Raw genomic sequence first — 19,309 nt, forward strand, 5'->3', positions numbered from 1 at the left:
GCTGAAGTCAAGATATTAGTATTTGTAAGCCAAATCCAGGAGTGCGTGATAAATACAGAAGTGGTGACGTGTTTCTATTATACTTTTCCTCAGATTGTTCAACTCCTGATTTTGGCTTCCAAATTCTGATGTAAATACTGACCAAATACAGAACGTGTGCACGTTGCCTTAGGCTACGTTCCTACAATGAGTTTTTGGTGAGTGTTTTTATGTATTTTCGAAAACAAGTAAGTCGTTTAAGAGCTTGTTCACACGCTGCCTTTTTGCCATGAGAAACCGCAGCGTATTACAGTACCAGCAAAGTGAATGACATGTCTGAAATCTCAGCACACGCTGCTAATTATTTCCTTGCAGATTTGAACCATCAAAGTTGGCAAAGCGAAATACCAGGAAGTATCAAAAACCAAGTAGCTTAATTTAAAACATGACATGCCAAAAAGAGACAAAAACATAATAAAAACAGCAAAAGTAATAATAATAAGTGCAGAAAATCTGCAACATCAAAAATTTTGCAAATACTCAACGCGTGAACACGGCCTTAGGCTATGTTCCCACAGTGAGCTTTTTTGATGTTGCAGGCTTTCTGCACCTATTAAGAAAATCAGGTTACTTACATTTTTCAAAAATATGTAGCATAAAAAAACCTTACCCATCTTGAGAACATAGCCTTAGGGGCACAACACGCATAAAATTTGCAGTTAGAGAAGGGTTAGGCTACGTTCCCACGATGAGTTTTTGGTGCTGAAAAATTAATGAAAATGTTGCAAAATTTCTGCACCTATTTAAATTAGTTTACTTGAATTTTTTGGAACGTACGCAACGTAAAAAAAAAACTCATCGGGGAACGTAGCTTTTGGTGCATTTTTGATGTTGCAAAATTTCTGCATCATTTTTGCCCCCATTATTTAAATTAAGTTACTTGTGTTTTTATCACATTTTTGACGCTGAGGCTTTTGTCTCTTTTTGGTGTGTCATGCTTTAAATAAAGCGGCTTTGTTTTCAATTTGGACATTGCTCTAATCTTTAATTTACCTGCAAAATATGTCAAATTCTTTTGAACTTTATATGAAAAATGTATTAATTCATTGTGATGCTTCTAATAAAGACACGATAAGGCCATCGTATTTTTTGGCTAATGATATGTTGTATTATCTTTGTAGAATCTATTTTCTATATGACTATTATAACTATATAAACTTCCTATAAAAATCAGAAAAAAATAGTATTATTTGTCAGGCAATTCACAATAAACAAACCCTTATAGCACTAACCTATACCGCTACACTGTGCACAGTCACATTGGTTTCTGCTACCAAAGGGGTCTCCCAATCGATTTTTCCAATTCTAGTCATACACACAAACTAGAGCCAGCTTTAGTTAGCCCTTTTATTTAAAGACACCATCAGAACCGGTCAAACCTGAGGAAGTTTAAGGCCTATATATATTTACCCTTTACACTTCCTCAGTATATATAAGATTAGGTGGTTAAACCCTGATTTTCCCCATAACCCCCCTATACCTAGAGCCAGCCCTTCTTAAAAGACCATCTCAGACAATTATGACATATTTTCAGGATAAGCCATAAATGTCTGATAAATGGGGGTCGCTCCTTTGCAGATAGAAGGCAGGAAAACATGCAGCAAAAACTATGGAAAAGTCTATAAAAACATTATTTATTAGCAACTATTAAACTAATTAGGAACTATTGAAATAGCAAAAGGGAAAAAATAAAAATACACCCTACACCTACGCATTTCGAGCACTAAGGCACTTAATCTAAGCTATGATTAAGAGTCTTAGTGCTCGAAACGCAGAGGTCTAGTGTGTTTGACTTTATTTTTCCCCCTTCTGATATTTTAATAGTTATTAATAAATATTTAGAGAGCGAAACGCTTAGGCATAGTGTGTTTATTTATTCTTTTGTTTTCCTTTTGATATTTTAATGGCCCTTTCCATTGCGGCTGCTGGATTTCTTCCTGATCATTCTTACCCAGTAGCCGGCCCGTGATCTGTTCGTGCACTGCACCCTTATTACATTGATACCTGGAGAGGGTAAGTTGATGTGCGAGCTGGAAAGGAGAGAAAAACATCACATTTTTCAAGAATAGGGCACTGTCTCGTGCTAATATGAATGGAGATGTGGTGTTTCTCTCCATCCACTTCTAAAAATATCCAAAAATGTTTTCTAAGCTATAATTGAAACGGTCATAGAATTTAATGGAGATTGCCACCATGCACCACTACCTTTCCATTTACAGAAGTGCAAAATGAAGCCCTAAATTGATAATTATTTTCCAAGATGGGAATATCCTTTCAACCTAGTATATTTAGGGCATAATAAAAGTATAGTGTGTGATGGCAAAAAAACAGTAAAATACAACTTAAAGAGGTTGTCTATAGGATCAGTAATAACTGATTGGTGGTGGTCCAACTGATTAGCAAAATCGGGAACTTTTGTGCCTTTGGAAGGGAACAGTAGTGTGTATGCTTGACCTCTGCACCATACATTCTCTATGGGGCTGACAAGCACTGCACTCTTTTTTTCTGGCAGCCACATAGAGAATGAATGGAGCGACGGTCGAGCATGCGCGCTGCTGTTAGATGCTATTGGAGATAATAGTGCCATGCTCTGCTAATTGGTGGGGGTGTGGTCACAGGGGCCGCACCAATTAGTAAGTTATTACCAATGAGCAGAATGGGGCACTTTTAGGTGAGTCATAATGGAGCAGGAGTGCATATGCCCAACTTCCCCTCAATTCACTTCCTATGGGGCTGCCAAGCGCTGCACTCATTTTTTACTGGCAGCTACAGAGAATGAATGGAGCGACGGTCGAGTATGTGTGCTGCTGTTAGATTCTATATGGGATAAAAGTGCTCTGCTGATCGGTGCGTGTCCCAGTGACTGGACTCCAACCATTCAGTGAGTTATTTCTGATCAGCAGAATGGGGCACTTTTATGTGAGTCATAATGGAGCAGGAGTACATATGCCCAACCTTCGAACCATTCATTCCTTATGGGGCTGCCAAGCGCTGCACTCATTTTTTCTGGCAGTCAAATAGAGAATGAATGGAGCTATGGTTGAGCATGAACGCTGCTGCTCCATTCTGAGGAGGATAAAAGTGCCCTGCTCTGTCGATCGGTGTGTCCCAGTGACCGGATCATGACCAGTCAGTAAGTTGTCACCAATCTTGTGTATGTAGGTGATAAAAGGTTTGTCCAGGGAAAACAAGCTAAGTAGCAAATTAACATTAGAAAAGTTCAAAAAATGCATTTGGCTAGAAGTAGAATCTTAACATGATGGTACTGTACCCCAAAGTAAATCCTATAACAGGGCCCCTTCCTCCACCAGGTAACATTTCTAGTACTGGCATATTTTTATGGGTCAAAGAGACCTTAGGAGCCCCTTTAGCCTCTAGGGTACAGATTTGACTACAGTCACTTCATAATGTCATTATGAAGGAGAAAAGCAAAACTACAGAATGAAAGGGAAATGTCCCATTAATTGTGGCTTTCAGTAGAATATGGCGCATCAATAGAAAATGTAATTTGTAACAAAACCACGCAATTTTTTTATGCTTGAACTAGAGAATAACAAAAAAAAGAAAAAGTATACTAATAGACGAGTTGGCAGTCTATGGAACATATTTGCCTACTCTTCAAAGAATTGTCTATTTCTGCTCCACATTAAAGACCAAATATAGTTTGTGCAAGGCATCGTGCCCACTAATGCATTACAGCTCCATGAAACCTTCCAGAGCCATAATACAGAACTCATCAAGTGTATTCAGCACATTTACAAAGCAGTGTAAAAAAGCCCAAAAATTGGTTGGAGTTGGCAATAAAGACAGTTATGATAAATGAAGCCCACCGTGACGATAGCACCATAGTATAGAGACACGAACACCAATAGGTTCTTCTGGTCGGAACTGCATATAGCTATAGAATGATCCCCTCTAAAGGTTTAATTTATTCTTTTTTTAATACTCTATGAGCCCGATTCGTCATTTGTGCATTTTTTTGAAGTTCCTTTTTTTTTGGCTAGTGGTATTTGCTGACATTTTTGCGCAGAAAATTTTTCAATTTTTCATGTGGTTCATGAATTTTGCACAAGATCAAAACAGCTCTTTGGTTTTTAAATTGACCAGTTTTGCAACTTTTTAGTCACACGTTTGGCGAAATGGATGCAAAATTTCCACCTAAATAACAAAGTGTACATAAAAATCATTCTAAGAGGGGACCAAAGTATATTTGCGCGAAATTTTGCGATTTTTCTTAAAAAGTTGCAATCGATGAATCAGCTTAAAATATCTGGAAATCAAAACCCTGTGTACAATGGTGGATATAAAAAAAAGCAAACATAAAATAGCCTTTAAAAAGATAAAAAAATCAAAAGAAGAATAAATGAAAAAAAAAGGCTAAAAACATCAAAAAGAAGAGAAAATTCAATAATGAATCGGGCCCAAAGTTTATTATACTCTGCGGTCTGGAGTATAAGGCACGTTTGATTAGTATTGAATAAATTTGATGAGAATTGAAAGTCTCTGTCTAATTTTAGGGAATCCGACAAATCCAAAATTTTTCAGATTTGCACATTTTTACTAAAAATCCTGTTTCCGTTTAATAAAGCCTAAAATAATTTTAGATCATATTTTTATACAGCACTATGCATGTCCCCACTGAAATACAGCAGCACATTATTTAGGATCTGTTTCATACAGATGCCAAACACCGTCGTCTTAACCAGGCCTGACCCTGTATAAGTAAATACTCCCTCTGCTGGTAATTTCTTCCTCGCTCCTGCCTAAATCATGACAATATTTCCTGTGCTTTTGAAAACCAAGGCCGTAGAGTCACAGATTTTTTTTTTCTTATACAGGAAAAGTAGTTTTGTTTAATTTCCTACTACTGAGTCCTATGCAAATTTTTACAAATGGCTGCAGAATGTGATATCCTTCCCTCCTGCCGCTATAACTTTGCATAGGCTTTTTGTCTTGTCGATAGTAATAACATCATGCTTTGAAAAATGTATGTGAAAAAAAAAAAAAACACTGCAACACAACATCCAGACTTTTTCCAACCTCTTGAGGTTTTCTTCAAGGTGCAATTTTTGAGAAACTTTTGGAGACTGAAACACTTGTACAGTTGAGCACAAACTAACTTTCGCTGCCATTTTTGACCTGAGACTGACTAAGAATAATTAAATAAGATTTGGTTTATAGACACATGAATAGGAAAATGTCTCTCATCTACAGGGTTTTATTTTTGGAGAGACTGGAGATTGCGTAAGGAGACTTATAGGCCATGCAATGCTCCCCTGGGAATTTAGATAGGCAAATAATTCCTCTTACTCTATGGAAAGGCTAATTGCAAATTCCTCAACTATAAGTCACATGTCAAATCTTGTTACTAAACAATCCCTCCAAAATATTAAAAGGAGAAAATAGAAGTTTGAGGGCAAATGATTCTCCTTACTTTTGAGAGGCTATTTGCATATTTCTCATCGATAACCTGTGACTTATATATCAAATCTGGTTACTAAACAATACAAAAAAACGATTAATATAAAAAAAAAAGAGTTTTGAGGTTAAGGCCAGTTTTAGGGTTTTGTGACCTGTGGTATCATGTAGGGAGAGCACAGAGTTTGTGTAGGGAGACTTATAGGCCATGCAAAGCTCCCCTGTGGATTTAGATAGGCAAATAATTCCCCTTATTTTGGAGAGGCTATTTGCATATGTCTCATCTATAAGTCAAATCTTGTTATTAAACAATCCCCCCAAAAAATAAGAATTATGGGTTTGAGGTAAAGGCTGGTTTTAGGGTTTCATGACCAGTAGTGACATATAGTGAGAGCACAAAGTGTGCGTAGGGAGACTTATAGGCCATGCAAAGCTCCCCTAGGAATTTAGACAGGCATTTAACTCCTCTTACACTCTGTAGAGACTATTTGAATATTTCTCATCTATAAGTCACATGGTAAATATTAAATCTTGGTTTTAAACAATCCAAAAAAATTAATATAAATAAAGATTTGAGGTCAAGGCTGGTTTTAGGGTTTTGTGACTAGTAGTATCTTATAGGGTGACTTACAACACTACGGATCTGATGTACATAGAAGTTTGCAACGGGGCACAGATTTCAGGACTGCAGAGGTAACAGTGGCCCTGGTGCCTAAAGGAACTAATGGACCCTCGGAGTCACAAGAACACCCATATGTTATAAATGACGCAAGTGGTAGAATTGGAAGAGTAACTTGTGTACGCTAGGACATGGAATTAATCTACAATATAAAGATGGATATTTATGTGCCATTGGTCTACTATCTACTATGAAAATGGTGCAAACATTTTAAAGGGGCAAAAAAAATAGGGGATAAGAGACTTGATGGATTTTTTTTCCCAAGTGTAAGCAAACCACTTAGAAGTATGGAGTGTGAGCTTGGAGATTTCCCTGATGAATTGGCATAGTCATTGCAAGACAAGTCACGTATGCTTCTGTGACCCTGAAAAAGGTGAACCTATAATGGAAAATTGTAAAAGTGCAACTTCCGGTTCCGACATCATTTCATACTGAATGGGCTTCTTAAAGCACACTGGTGAGTTATTCTATGCTACCTATCCAAGAGAGACTTGGGGATATATAGCTTTTTATGATCTGATTAAAGGGGTTGTCCGACACTGAAATATTTTTTTTTTTAAATAATAAAGAAAGGCATAATCACCTTCCAGTGCCCCCGTGGATCCAGCACAGGCCTTAACAGAACAGACAAATCCAATGACGCGCTCTTCTTTTATAGTCCTGTGACATCCGAATGGAAGAGCCATCACTTCCGGAGCCCCAAATTGGCCTATTTCCATTTCGGACAACCCCTATTTTATTTTAACAAGAAACTTAAATACAGTCAGTATTCACCAATTACTGTGTGTGGGTGAAAGGAAGCAGGACTCCTAAATTTTCTCTAAGAGTCCTGGAAGCAGTTAAGCTTCTTTTTAAAGGTAAATACTGAATGAAAGCATAAAATATATATATAACCCTGAGCACAACGTCTACCCCTATGTTATATTCTGACCTTTCTGCCTTAGGATCCAATATTTGTTATAAATAAAACATTTGCTGCAAAGCCCCTTTTGTGTTAATCTATATTTTCATAGATAATTCAATATTTTGTCTTTGAAAACTATGGGTGTTTAGTAGATAACAAAAGAGTAAAAAGTAATTAGGATGCATATTTTTTCAATATATTGTATTTTTGTGTCTTACTTTTCTAAGAGGATGGATAAAATAATTTTCGAATGTGCTGAATACATTTCCAGCATTGGAATTTATTCACATTTTCAAAAGTCTCAATGCAAAACTTTGTCTCAGAAATACCAAGTTTTGTACATAATTTCTTCTATGATTCGCTGTTTGCTGGCAGAAATATTGAATAAACGACATTTTCCTGTATTCTATAGTGAGTATCTACCCCTCTAGTGGATACGAGGGGCTCACATAACTTTCTATTATTCACTTTTCTCGGTCCGCTTAATATCTTCGCCATTCTTGACACCCTTTGAAATTTTCTTCTCCTCATCCAATGACTTGAAAGAGTTTGTCTATATGCATTAAATTTATATGGAATTTCTTTTCCTTCAATATATATTTATATTACATTATTATTTACCATTACAGTCACTTCTATAGATTGGAAAATAATCTAAAATAGTGCGAAAGGGTCCTTATTTTTAGTTCTATTGAGGTTACTGATCCATTAAAAATATCTCAATGCTGCTATCTAGATCTTTATTTAAAAAAAAAAAATTCTGGGAGACATTTCAGCACAAAACTATTCCCATGTCAAAAAGTTTTGTTAGAGGTGATAACTTTTGACCCTAATTTAGCATTACTTGACACCGCCACTGGTGAGAAAGTGGTACTGCATGTGATAAAATATTCCTAACCTTCCCATTTTTAGGGATAAAAAAAAAAATCTTAAAGGGATGTAGTTTAACAACTAATGATTTTAGCTGAAAAAATAAAATAAATAATTATTTATATATATATATATATATATATATATATATATATATATATGTGTGAGAGAAAATTAGAAAAAACAGGCAGCACTCCAAAAATTAAAGTGAAAAAATAATAATAATATATATATATATATATATATATATATATATAGTACCCAATCAAGAATTCTACTGTTATACGTAGAAAGTGAAAAAAAAAGTGATGTCTGTTAATCTATTCATTAATCGCCGAATTACTTTCTTAAGGAAAATTATTAAATGCCACATTACCTGTTTTGCTCCCAGCAGATGTTGTGCTGGCTAGAGCATAAATTACCACGCGCGTGACAATTTATGCAGTAAATAAATAAAATGCAAATGAAGGAAGCCGGGGAAAGGTCTCTGTGGAACAATAATTTCATTGCTATCCCTGGGTGCCTTTACTTTAGAAAACTACTTCAAAGTATCTCTGACATGTGCCAGGGTGTCTCTTGTTCTGGATTTCCTTTTTTTCCCAATGTGTAATCAGCAGAAAATACAGTAGGCCTTATATATATATATATATATTTTTTTTTTTTTAATATCTCCATTCTCTTGGCCTTTCCCACCTGTGCTGTCAAAGAGTTTTAGAATCAAGACGGCCTAGAAATGATGCATCTATTCCATGTGTTCATTAGCGATTTAGGCTTTGGTACATACATGCCACGTCGGGAAACAAAAATTCTTATCAGATTTGGAAGCCATACTGAACCACGAAGAAACGTTTCCTTTCTTGCTCATCTGTACAATTAAAAGTTTTATTTAAAGACTTCACAATTTAACCTCATCTTAAAAATTCTAACTAATTTCAATTTTATTCAACCAGTTTCTGCCCCTAATCCCAAAACTGTCACTTAAAGAACTTTTTAATTTTAAAAAAAGTGAATCTAGTTCTAATCGATTTATTTAAAAGTCCTTTCAATAAATATTTAATAAAAGTCTTAATTGGATTCATTGTTCACTTCTCTAAAACTTGCTACAAAAAAAATTAACTTTCTGCTGTGTAAATATTGACACAAAACTAGAAACAAATTTCTCGTAACGAGTCTTTTTGGGAAAAAAAAAGCAAAAGGAACAATTAGGCTTAAATTCCAGCTCACTGGATGAAAATAATAGCACAGTGTTTTTTTCGTGAGATGTTTTTCAGTCATGGCACAGATGCTTTTTACTCCTAAGCAGTCCCCAGACGCTGAAGATGATCTACCAACTATCTAGAGATCAGAGTAAAAAAATAATAATTTTCCAGCATTTAAATAGTTAGAAGACAGTGTGCCAAGCAAATGTATTAGGAAAGACAGATGCCTTGAAACAAGGGCTTTTCACGTCAGGGTAGGAAGATCTCTTGTTAATGCCAGCTTTAAATAATGTTTATAAACAGTGCCTACCAAACTGCTTTATAATTCACTGCAATCTGCCCCCTGGGCACCTCGAAAACAGGCTGCTGAAGACAGGGTTTCAATTATTGCTTAGCACACACAAAACTGACTGCTGGACAGATAGAATTTCACTCCTATAGAAACAAACACTTCTTAGAAATAACGTAGATGACAGATAGAGAGATTGGACAGACGGAAGGAAAGAAAAAGAAAGAAAGAGACAGAAAGAAAAAAAGAAAGAGACAGAGAAAGAAAGAGACAGAAAGAAAGAGACAGAGAAAGAAAGACAGAAAGAAAGAAAGAAAGACAGAAAGAAAGAAATAGAGAGAAAGAAAGAAAGAGAAAGAAAGAGAGAGAAAGAAAGAGAGAGAAAGAGAAAGAAAGAGAGAGAGAGAAAGAAAGAGAGAGAGAAAGAAAGAGAGAGAAAGAGAAAGAGAGAGAAAGAGAGAGAGAAATAGAAAGAGAGAGAAAGAGAAAGAAAGAGAGAGAAATAGACAGAAAGAGAGAGAAATAGACAGAAAGAGAGAGAAATAGACAGAGAGAGAAATAGAAAGAAAGAGCCAGAGAAAGAAAAAAAGAAAGACAGAGAGACAGAGAAAGAAAGAAAGAAAGAAAGAAAGACAAAGAGAAAGAAAGAGAGAGAAAGAGAAAGAAAGAGAGAGAAAGAGAGAGAAAGAGAAAGAAAGAGAGACAGAGAAAGAAAGAGAGAGAGAAAGAGAGCCAGAGAAAGAAAAAAAGAAAGACAGAGAAAGAAAGAAAAAAAGAAAGAAAATTATATTAGATAAATAACTAGGCCCTTATTCATTTTCAGCCCAAAACCTATTTTTTTTTTATTTCTCATAATTTTACTTTATGTTCATTTATTTATATAATATTTTAATAAAGAATTCTTTAAATTTCTTTGCCCATTTTTTAATCCTTTCTAAAGAATAATTGAATGTTATGGATGCAAGGTATAAAGTAAAGAAATAGGATGCAATTATAAAATGATGAGAATAATCATTTGACTGGCATAGACTTAGAAATGTAATGCACCTTTAGGCAAAAGCCTAGTGCGTCACACCAACATCCACTGTGCTTTATAAATATCTGCAGTCTGGAGAGAAATCCTATTGGAATATTAAATATCTTTGTATCCCCCATATCTACAGCGCTCTGTATTAAAATTAATATTCCAGGAAAAATGCTCTAACTAGAGATTTATATACCCAGCCAGAGTATTTTATCACTGTCATCTGAATTTAGAAAGTGTACAATTTTCTTACAAAACGTTCGCCTTTCAATGCTTGTGTGTGACTTCTCATATTGCAGGGTGTCCTGTTTTGAATTTTGTGGGATACATAACTTTTTTGTGCAACTGATGAATAAATAATATCAGTTTGTATCAATTTTATGGCCGGTTATAAATTTATAGGACCCCAAAAATGGAGCAAGGGGGAAAAAAAAAAACTTGAATATAAACTATGGTAATACCTTTTCCCATCACTTGATATTCAATAGACATCAATTGGATCAAAGGATTTTTTTCAACTTTCGACATAAAAAAAAAATAGACACATAATTGTGCGAACTGATCCTTTTATATACTTATGATTATATGATTCCAAACACTCTTATATACTACGTAACTTTACACAGTATAGCACTATAGACTCTAGGGTTTTTACAGCAAATCTATATTTTGTAATGGATGGATAGATATAGATAGATATTAATGCAACAGAATTATTATTTTAGGCCATACTGCATATCCTAAGGCTATGTGCACACTTTAAGTAGTAAGAAATTACTGCACCATTTCTGCATCTCTTGGCAGGAAAAACACAGCATAAAATAGGTACATTTTTTACATGCATTTTTCTTGCAGATTTTTTCCCCACTGATCAGTATGAGTGAAATTTGCAGAAAAAAACGTCAAAACAAATGACATGCTACATATTTAAATCTGCAATCTGCAAGGAAAAAAATAAGCAACTTGTGCGTGAGTCTCCAGGATTCTCATTTACTTTGCTGACATTAGGAAACCCTTCAGGCTTTGTGCCAAATCTGCGCCGACAAAAAAAAAAAAAAACATGACAAATCTGCAACGTGTGAACAGGCTCTAAGAGATCTATATGTAAGGGAAATAATCCTAGAAGTATTCTCGAAATGATCAAAGTGTTTAAATCACATACAAAAATACATTTCCACATTTTAATATTAGGCAGCTATATATTAGGAACGCATAATCAGTTTGAGAGAATAGATAGATAGAGAGAATAGATAGATAGAGAGAATAGATAGATAGAGAGAATAGATAGAGAGAATAGATAGATAGAGAGAATAGATAGAGAGAATAGAGAGAATAGATAGATAGAGAGAATAGAGAGAATAGATAGAGAGAATAGATAGATAGAGAGAATAGATAGATAGAATAGATAATATATATAGATAGATAGTAAATGAATAAATAGATTGGTAGATAGATAGATAGATAGATAGATAGATAGATAGATAGATAGATAGATAGATAGATAGATAGAAATATAGATGTAAAGTGCTGTGGAATTAATGGTATATAAGTGAGTAAAATATATATTATATATATATAATATATTTTACTCACTTAAATACTTATATATATATATCATGTTGGATTTTAAGTTGCTAGGAGGACTGTAAAACACTTTAAGACCATTTTAACTTATTATTGTTGAAGGATGGTTTGGGCCCATTATCTAGAATAAATGGCCTTCACTTTAACTGCCCGAAGGGACTTCATCACAAAGGAAAGGGTAATTAATAAATCATGTCCAGGCATCAGGTGGCATTTTATCTAAATAATATCAATTAATAATTTTGTTTCCCTACGGTCTTTCATGTGTTGAAAAGAAAAGTGCACGGTATAGAATTTTTATTATTATTATTATTGTAATCATTAAATAAAGCTCCAAGAAAGTTTCTGGTATTCTGTATATTTCATCAGAGATCATCTATAGAGACTGTAGAGGGAATAAATAATATAAAAAATTAGCAATTAATAAATATGCTAGTAGTGAAAGGAAGGAGAGCTGCATAAGGTAAGGCAGTGTGAGTGTGAAAAAACTGCAGTGTGTGAATAGGAGGTGATGCAAAGTGTGTGCCTGTCCTGCTTAGGGACCTGTGCAGATTTTGGGCTCTGTGACCCTCTCCTGATCCCCAGTGTAGACAGGCACAGTCAGATCCTTTCCACTTGATAGAACAAGGAAAATGAGAAGTCTCAGAGCCTCCCACAATGGAAACAAAAGTTGGCCAACAAACTCTCAGGGCCACTTTGTGTTGTCATGATGAGCTGCACAGAGAGGATCTCAGCAGGCAGAGCTGTGCAGTCCCTGCTAATCCCCCCTCACAGCCCTCTTACCTTCCTCCTGGAAGCAGCCGGCTTCTCTCTGCTCTGCCCTGGATCTCTGTAATTATTAACTGTCTGCTTATAAGCTGGATGGGAGCTGAGCAGGTCATTATTGGCACATTGCAGGGCATCAATGAACCGTGACGTCACTTTAAGAAGCACACCCTTCTGCTCCCAGGGATTCGCACCTCCCTCTTGGCCAATCAGAAAGCAGAGGCCTGCGCGCCGCAGCCAATCAGAAGCGGCAGGTGGGGATTTATGCTAAAGAGGCCGTCAGAGGTGTGCGGGGGTTAACCCTTCCCGGCCTGGAGCTGCGAAGGCACGCATCAAAAAAAAAAAAAAAAAACAATAAGAAAAACTTAGATACCTGCGATCAGCTCCCTTGGAGTGTAGCTAATGTATCTAAAGCCGCACTTAATCTTGTAAATAAATTCTAACTGCACACAGCAGGGATTATTAGTGTTGGGCTCTGATGAACGAGTTATAAATACACTCAATGAATTAGTAAAAAGCCTGGGAATTGAATCAATAATCAGGAAACATAGGAAGTCTCCAGATAATGCTCCTACCGCCAATTATAGGGCTTTCCCTCAGGACAGAAAAAACCCGCTCCAAAGAAATTATGTAAACTCAGTATTTATGGGACTGTGATCTAGATCCAATGTTTGCAGGCAACAGAAACTAGATCACATCTGTAGCACTTATAGGACAGGGCTCCTCGGGTGTCAGGGGCTGTGCACATGTCTGGGTGTAACAGGGGAAGGAAGGAAGGAAGGAAGGAAGGAAGGAAGGAAGGAAGGAAGGAAGGAAGGAAGGAAGGAAGGAAAAAAGAAAGAAAGAAAGAAAGAAAGAAGGAAGGAAGAAAGGAAGAAGGAAGGAAGGAAGAAAGAAAGAAAGAAAGAAGAAAGAAAGAAGGAAGGAAGGAAGAAAGAAAGAAAGGAAGGAAGAAGGAAGGAAGGAAGGAAGAAAGAAAGAAACAAAGAAAGGAAGGAAGAAAGAAAGAAGGAAGGAAGGAAGAAAGAAGGAAGGAAGAAAGAAAGAAAGAAAGAAGGAAGAAAGAAAGGAAGGACGAAGGAAGGAAGGAAGAAAGAAACAAAGAAAGGAAGGAAGAAAGAAAGAAAGAAAGAAACGAAGGAAGGAAGGAGGGAAGAAAGAAAGAAAGAAAGAAAGAAAGAAAAAGAAAGAAAGGAAGAAAGAAAGAAAGAAAGGAAAGAAGAAAGAAAGAAAGAAAGGAAGAAAGAAAGAAAGAAAGAAAGAAAGAAAGAAAGAAAGAAAGAAAGAAAGGAAAGAAGAAAGAAAGAAGGAAAGAAAGAAATATGGATGGATAGATAGATAGATAGATAGATAGATAGATAGATAGATAGATAGATAGATAGATAGATAGATAGAAGAGAGATAAAGAAGTAAGGAAGGGAAGATAAAGAAAGATAGAAAGAAAGAAAGAAAGAATATATGGGAAGGAAGGATGGATGGATGGATATTAGAGTGATAGATCGATAGATATATAAATGATATAGAGATAAAGAATGAAGTAAAGAAAGATGGGATGGGAGGAATGGATGGACAGATAGATAGATAGATAGATAGATAGATAGATAGATAGATAGATAGATAGATAGATGGATAGATAGATAGATAGATAGATAGATAGATAGAAGGATAGATAGATAGATAGATAGATAGATAGATAGATAGATAGATAGATAGATAGATAAATAGATAGATAGATGATAGAAATTAGAGTGATTGATAGATATATAGATGATGGAGAAATGAAGGAAAGAAAGAAAGAAATGGGATGGATGTATAGATAATCAGATAGATAGATATTAGACAGATAGACAGACAGATAGATAGATAAATCGATAGCTAGAACATATATATATATATATATATATATATATATATATATATATATATATATACTCATTCCATTGGGAAATATATCCAGAGGAATCAGAAGAGATTACATCCTCTGATCTGGGGGGATTTACTATACTTCATATGGTTTTAATCTGCTTGCTCTCAAAACATTTTATGAGTTTTAGACAGGAGGGTAAAATACCTTTATTCTTTTAGATCCTCAGCTAAATCTTTAGCTTTAAAGCTCATCTCCTGCTCTGGAGTTTAATCACACATTCTTGGAAGAGAGGAAACACAACTGCAAGACAAAAATAATAATAATAATAATAGTAATAATAGTAATAATAATACATGTGTCATCTGCTAATTGGTATGGATACAATGGGTTGATCAGTTAATTGATGGATGTGATTGAGGTGTGAGGATGGATGCAGGGTGTAGAGGAGCCGCTCACACTTACACACAGGGCACACAATATAATGCTACATTTCGGCTGCTGCCTCATTGAATGATAAAGGAGTTTCCAGTGCTTCTCCCCACTTTAGTCCTACAGGTCAGGAGGTGAGCCGAGCCTGCTCGGGAAGTTCTGGCTGCTCTCTTTGCTTGCATTGTGTGTGATGACCATCAAGGGGCAGACTTTGCTTTGGAAGAAAGAGAGAGTCAAAAGAGAAAGGGAGAAAGCCTGCTGATAATTGGAGAGCCCCATCACCATCCCTCCATCCCTCTCCACTGACAACACCCACAAGGAGGAGCATAAGGCGTCAGATTCCTCAATTTCCAACTTAGCATCTTGGCAGGACCTTTTTTTTTTCCTGCTTCCAAAGCTAAAGTCTACACCAACCCACACTCCCTCCCAACCTCTCCCCTCCCTCCTTGTACAGAGTGAGAGCACAAAAAAAATCTTACCAGGGAGAAAGGCAGTAAGAAGAACAGAGAGACAGAGAGATACCAGCAGCAAGAGGCAGAAACAGTCCTCATTGATCTCCAGGTCTGCAACTGGTGGGCTTGTTTACCTTGAAGAGTCTCTAGTAGACCTGGACCCCCCTTATTTTTTTCTTGCAGAGAGTGTGTCTCCCAAGATAAGAGTGTATGCATGTGTCTGGCCATGTCCTATCCTCAGGGCTACTTGTATCAACCATCTGCTTCATTGGCTCTGTACTCCTGCCCTGCATACAGCACCAGTGTCATCTCTGGACCCAGGACAGATGAGTTGGGAAGGTCTTCTTCTGGGTCAGCCTTCTCACCTTATGCTGGATCTACAGCTTTTACAGCTACTTCTGCTGGCTTCAACTCCCCCCTACAGTACAGTGGAGACCCAGCTGCTGCATTCACTTCTTATGTGGTAAGAGCTGCTATTACGCTTCTCATAAAGGGAGAGGGGGTATACAGACAGCAGGGACAACTACTCCCATTGTCAACACCTACAGTAATTACAAAACTCCAGGTCTGATCCGAATCAACTACAGAACTGTAAACCTAATTGTATCAGGGAGCTCAAAGCAGTGTACATGTGATACAGTATTCATTTATTACACTCCATGTGTAGTTTATATGTATAAATCCATGCATTATAATTTAGAGACAGATAGATAGATAGTAATATAGAAGCAGGCAGCACTCCAAATACAATAATTTTTTAAAAAAGTGAACTTTATTAAGCACAAATGGCAAGGTTTCGGTTCATAGAACCTTTCTCAAGCCTTGATCCATGAATATTCCTTTAATCCAGAATGCCTCCCCCCCCAAATAAACTAATAGATCAATATCTGATCCAAAGTTTTTTAATTAACCAACTAACTGCTGTCAGATTCTACCCTGAAGGGGTTAAAGAATAATCCAAATTACAATCTGAATATTCCTTTATCCAATCTCTGAATCTGTTCCATCAAAGTAAATGTTATTCCAGAATAATTCTACCCCCCCCCCCTTCCTGATCGATAATCAATAAATCAAATACAGTTAACTGCTGGCTTTAATGAAGCGGATCATTTCACACTGCACCTAAACCGATGCGATTCTTGTTAGAAAAAAATGTGCGACTATTATTTTCCGCGTTTTCGCACTTACGTATCCGTATCTGTGTTAGATATTTTACACTTGGCAGTTGTGTTATGTAGAAAACATGAATGCTCATTAATTCGTTTATTAACTTCGCGCAGATATAATTAGCCCCCCAAAGTCCCCCATGTGAATACTGATGGAAGTAAATCTTGGAGAATATCTGAATTTCTTGTTTTGTGGTTCCCTGTCACAGACCGACTCCTAAGTGTGGTTATGTTGCTAAATTAAAGGGTATATTCGGATTCCTCCTGTTTTGATTGCTAGTTACACAAGAGATTCAGTTCGCTGGTTTCTTTGTAGTATCTTTTGGCTATAGGGAAAGAATTGGCTAAAATTAAATAATTGATATTATATATGTAAATTTGACATGGAAACAACATAAATAATCATGAATTTACTAAGGGCTGTCAATCATTTACTGAACCAATCAATCAGTTACTGTATATATTGAATATTATCTGTGCGTAATTATAAGCGCATCCAATTATTTACTTTGCGTAATTGTTAAATAACTTCTTGTAGACCCTGATAATATATGAATAATAGTTTTTTTGTACTTTTTATGCAGTAAATATATTTGATTTCTTCTCAGACCCCTGGCCCTAGTTAAGTTAACTATATATATATATAATTTTCTTGTTCTAGGGTTCTCCATATGACCACAGTACAAGCATGGCAGGTTCCTTAGGTTACCATCCGTATGCTGCTCCTCTGGGATCTTATCCTTATGGTGATCCAGCTTACAGGAAAAATGCTACCAGGGATGCCACCGCCACGTTAAAGGCCTGGCTCAACGAACATAGGAAGAATCCTTACCCCACCAAAGGGGAAAAGATCATGTTGGCCATTATCACCAAGATGACGCTCACCCAAGTGTCCACCTGGTTTGCCAACGCACGGAGGAGGCTTAAAAAGGAGAATAAGATGACTTGGACACCCAGGAACAGAAGCGAAGATGAGGAAGATGAGGAGAACATCGATCTGGAGAAAAATGATGAAGATGAGACTCAGAAACTAGAAGAAAAAGGGGACACAGAAGTAGATACAGGTTAGTGAATTCTTAGGGTTAGGCATGATGCCTCATTTTACGCTTTTGACTTGGTGGCGCTTTTCATTATCAAAAAGTGTTTCTGTATCAAGGTAATATTTTAAGAGATTATGTGGATGGTAAATATCGGTTTTGACCATTATTCTGAATATTTCTCCTTTTTTTTTGTTCAGTGAAGAGGAGTTCTCTGGTGGATGAGCCAGAGCTTCTAGAACGAGAGAACCTCCAAGAGAAAGAGCTGATCTCAGTGAGGAGCGACTCAGAGGTGGAAGACAGTAATGACTTAATTTCCAAAAGATCTACTCCAAGCTCACCTCCAACAATATGTCAAGCAGGCCAAGTTCAACAGGGACAAGAAGAACAGACCTTAACCAACCATCTCCATCATCATCACCACCATCATCATCAACACCAGCAACAGGCAACCCAACATCTTCATCATCACCACCACCACCCGCACCCAATAGACCTGGTTCATAGGAGTACCCCAGTCCACCATGGCCCAGCCACCAGCAATGCCACCTCAGTCATTCACTCTCCACCAGCCTCCACCTCCAAGCCTAAACTGTGGTCTTTGGCTGAAATAGCCACATCTTCGGACAAGACTAAGGAAAGCAGTGAAGTTACAGTAGGGCCTGGGTCAACCACTCCCCAGCCCATGGCTGCTGCTACTACTTCTTCACCTTCCAGATCCCCATCAGCTGCTTGTCATTTCCCTAACAATGCAGTTTTATCCCGACCCATTTACTACAGCACCCCATTTTATCCTGGCTACACGAACTATGGCTCCTTTGGGCATATCCACAGCCACCACGGACCCAGCACGACCCCTTCATCTAACAGCAATCCACATTTCAATGGATTAACCCAGACTGTCTTAAACAGAGCCGAGGCTTTGGCCAAAGAGTGCAAACTTAGAAACCAATCTCAAGTAGACCTTAGCAAAGACTCCTCTTATGAAATGAAGAAAGGTATGTCTAGCCTTTAATTGTGGCTTCTCTGCAAGCATCGGGACTTCCTTTTATTTATTAATGCCTTGTCATTTTACCAGATCCCATCGAGCATATTAATAATTCAAAGAATACAAAATCTGTGAGGTCAGTGCAGGATAAACTTCCATTCCTCCTGCAAGGAGATCAATCCATCAATTGTATCAACCTGATCCTGTGTATTTAATGTAGCAATTTTGTATTTAAATGGATCATCGCTATCTTTGAAGTAAATTATGGAATCCAATCCGTTGTACAGTGATTGATGCTGTTTTTTTTTGTAATATAAATATATAAAGCGCATTGTTTTACCCTGAACTGTTTCATAGTTAATAATACAAATTTAATTTAATTTTTTAAACGCCTCTTGTAATTTCTCTTGTCTGTCAGCATGCGTTGCCACAATTTATCTATATTCAGTTACATAGGACTGCAGGTGAACCTAATAAGTGACCAAAGAGTTAATATGTCAAGTCCATCTGTAAATATACAATAGACAGGATTGTAAAGGAATCAGTTGGTCAATTGAAGAGGAACAGTGTAGGAGGTATGGAAATCATTTTTAGAATTA

At 36.6% G+C, this 19,309-nt stretch overlaps 1 protein-coding gene and 1 long non-coding RNA gene across 2 annotated transcripts in view; one reads left to right on the forward strand and one right to left on the reverse strand.

The window, feature by feature from the left end:
- Positions 1-15,351, reverse strand: part of LOC141174458 (uncharacterized) — a 35,829-nt gene extending 20,478 nt beyond the window's left edge. The window contains exons 1-2 of the long non-coding RNA XR_012252885.1: positions 15,101-15,351; positions 14,843-14,938 (exon numbers count right to left, since the gene is read on the reverse strand). This is a non-coding gene — a long non-coding RNA (uncharacterized lncRNA). The remainder of the gene's footprint in view (positions 1-14,842; positions 14,939-15,100) is intronic.
- A 185-nt stretch (positions 15,352-15,536) lies between these two features.
- Positions 15,537-19,099, forward strand: IRX5 (iroquois homeobox 5). The gene is given in 5 exon segments (XM_073659387.1): positions 15,537-15,982; positions 17,347-17,749; positions 17,923-18,720; positions 18,801-18,830; positions 18,833-19,099. Coding segments are annotated over 5 exon segments (1,509 nt in total). The 5' UTR covers positions 15,537-15,733; the 3' UTR covers positions 18,862-19,099.
- Positions 19,100-19,309: the final 210 nt, after the last annotated feature.

This window comes from Phyllobates terribilis, unplaced genomic scaffold (assembly GCF_046119375.1).
Source record: "Phyllobates terribilis strain yellow unplaced genomic scaffold, ASM4611937v1 Scaffold_13__5_contigs__length_258822181, whole genome shotgun sequence".
In the NCBI taxonomy this organism is placed as follows: domain Eukaryota; kingdom Metazoa; phylum Chordata; class Amphibia; order Anura; family Dendrobatidae; genus Phyllobates; species Phyllobates terribilis.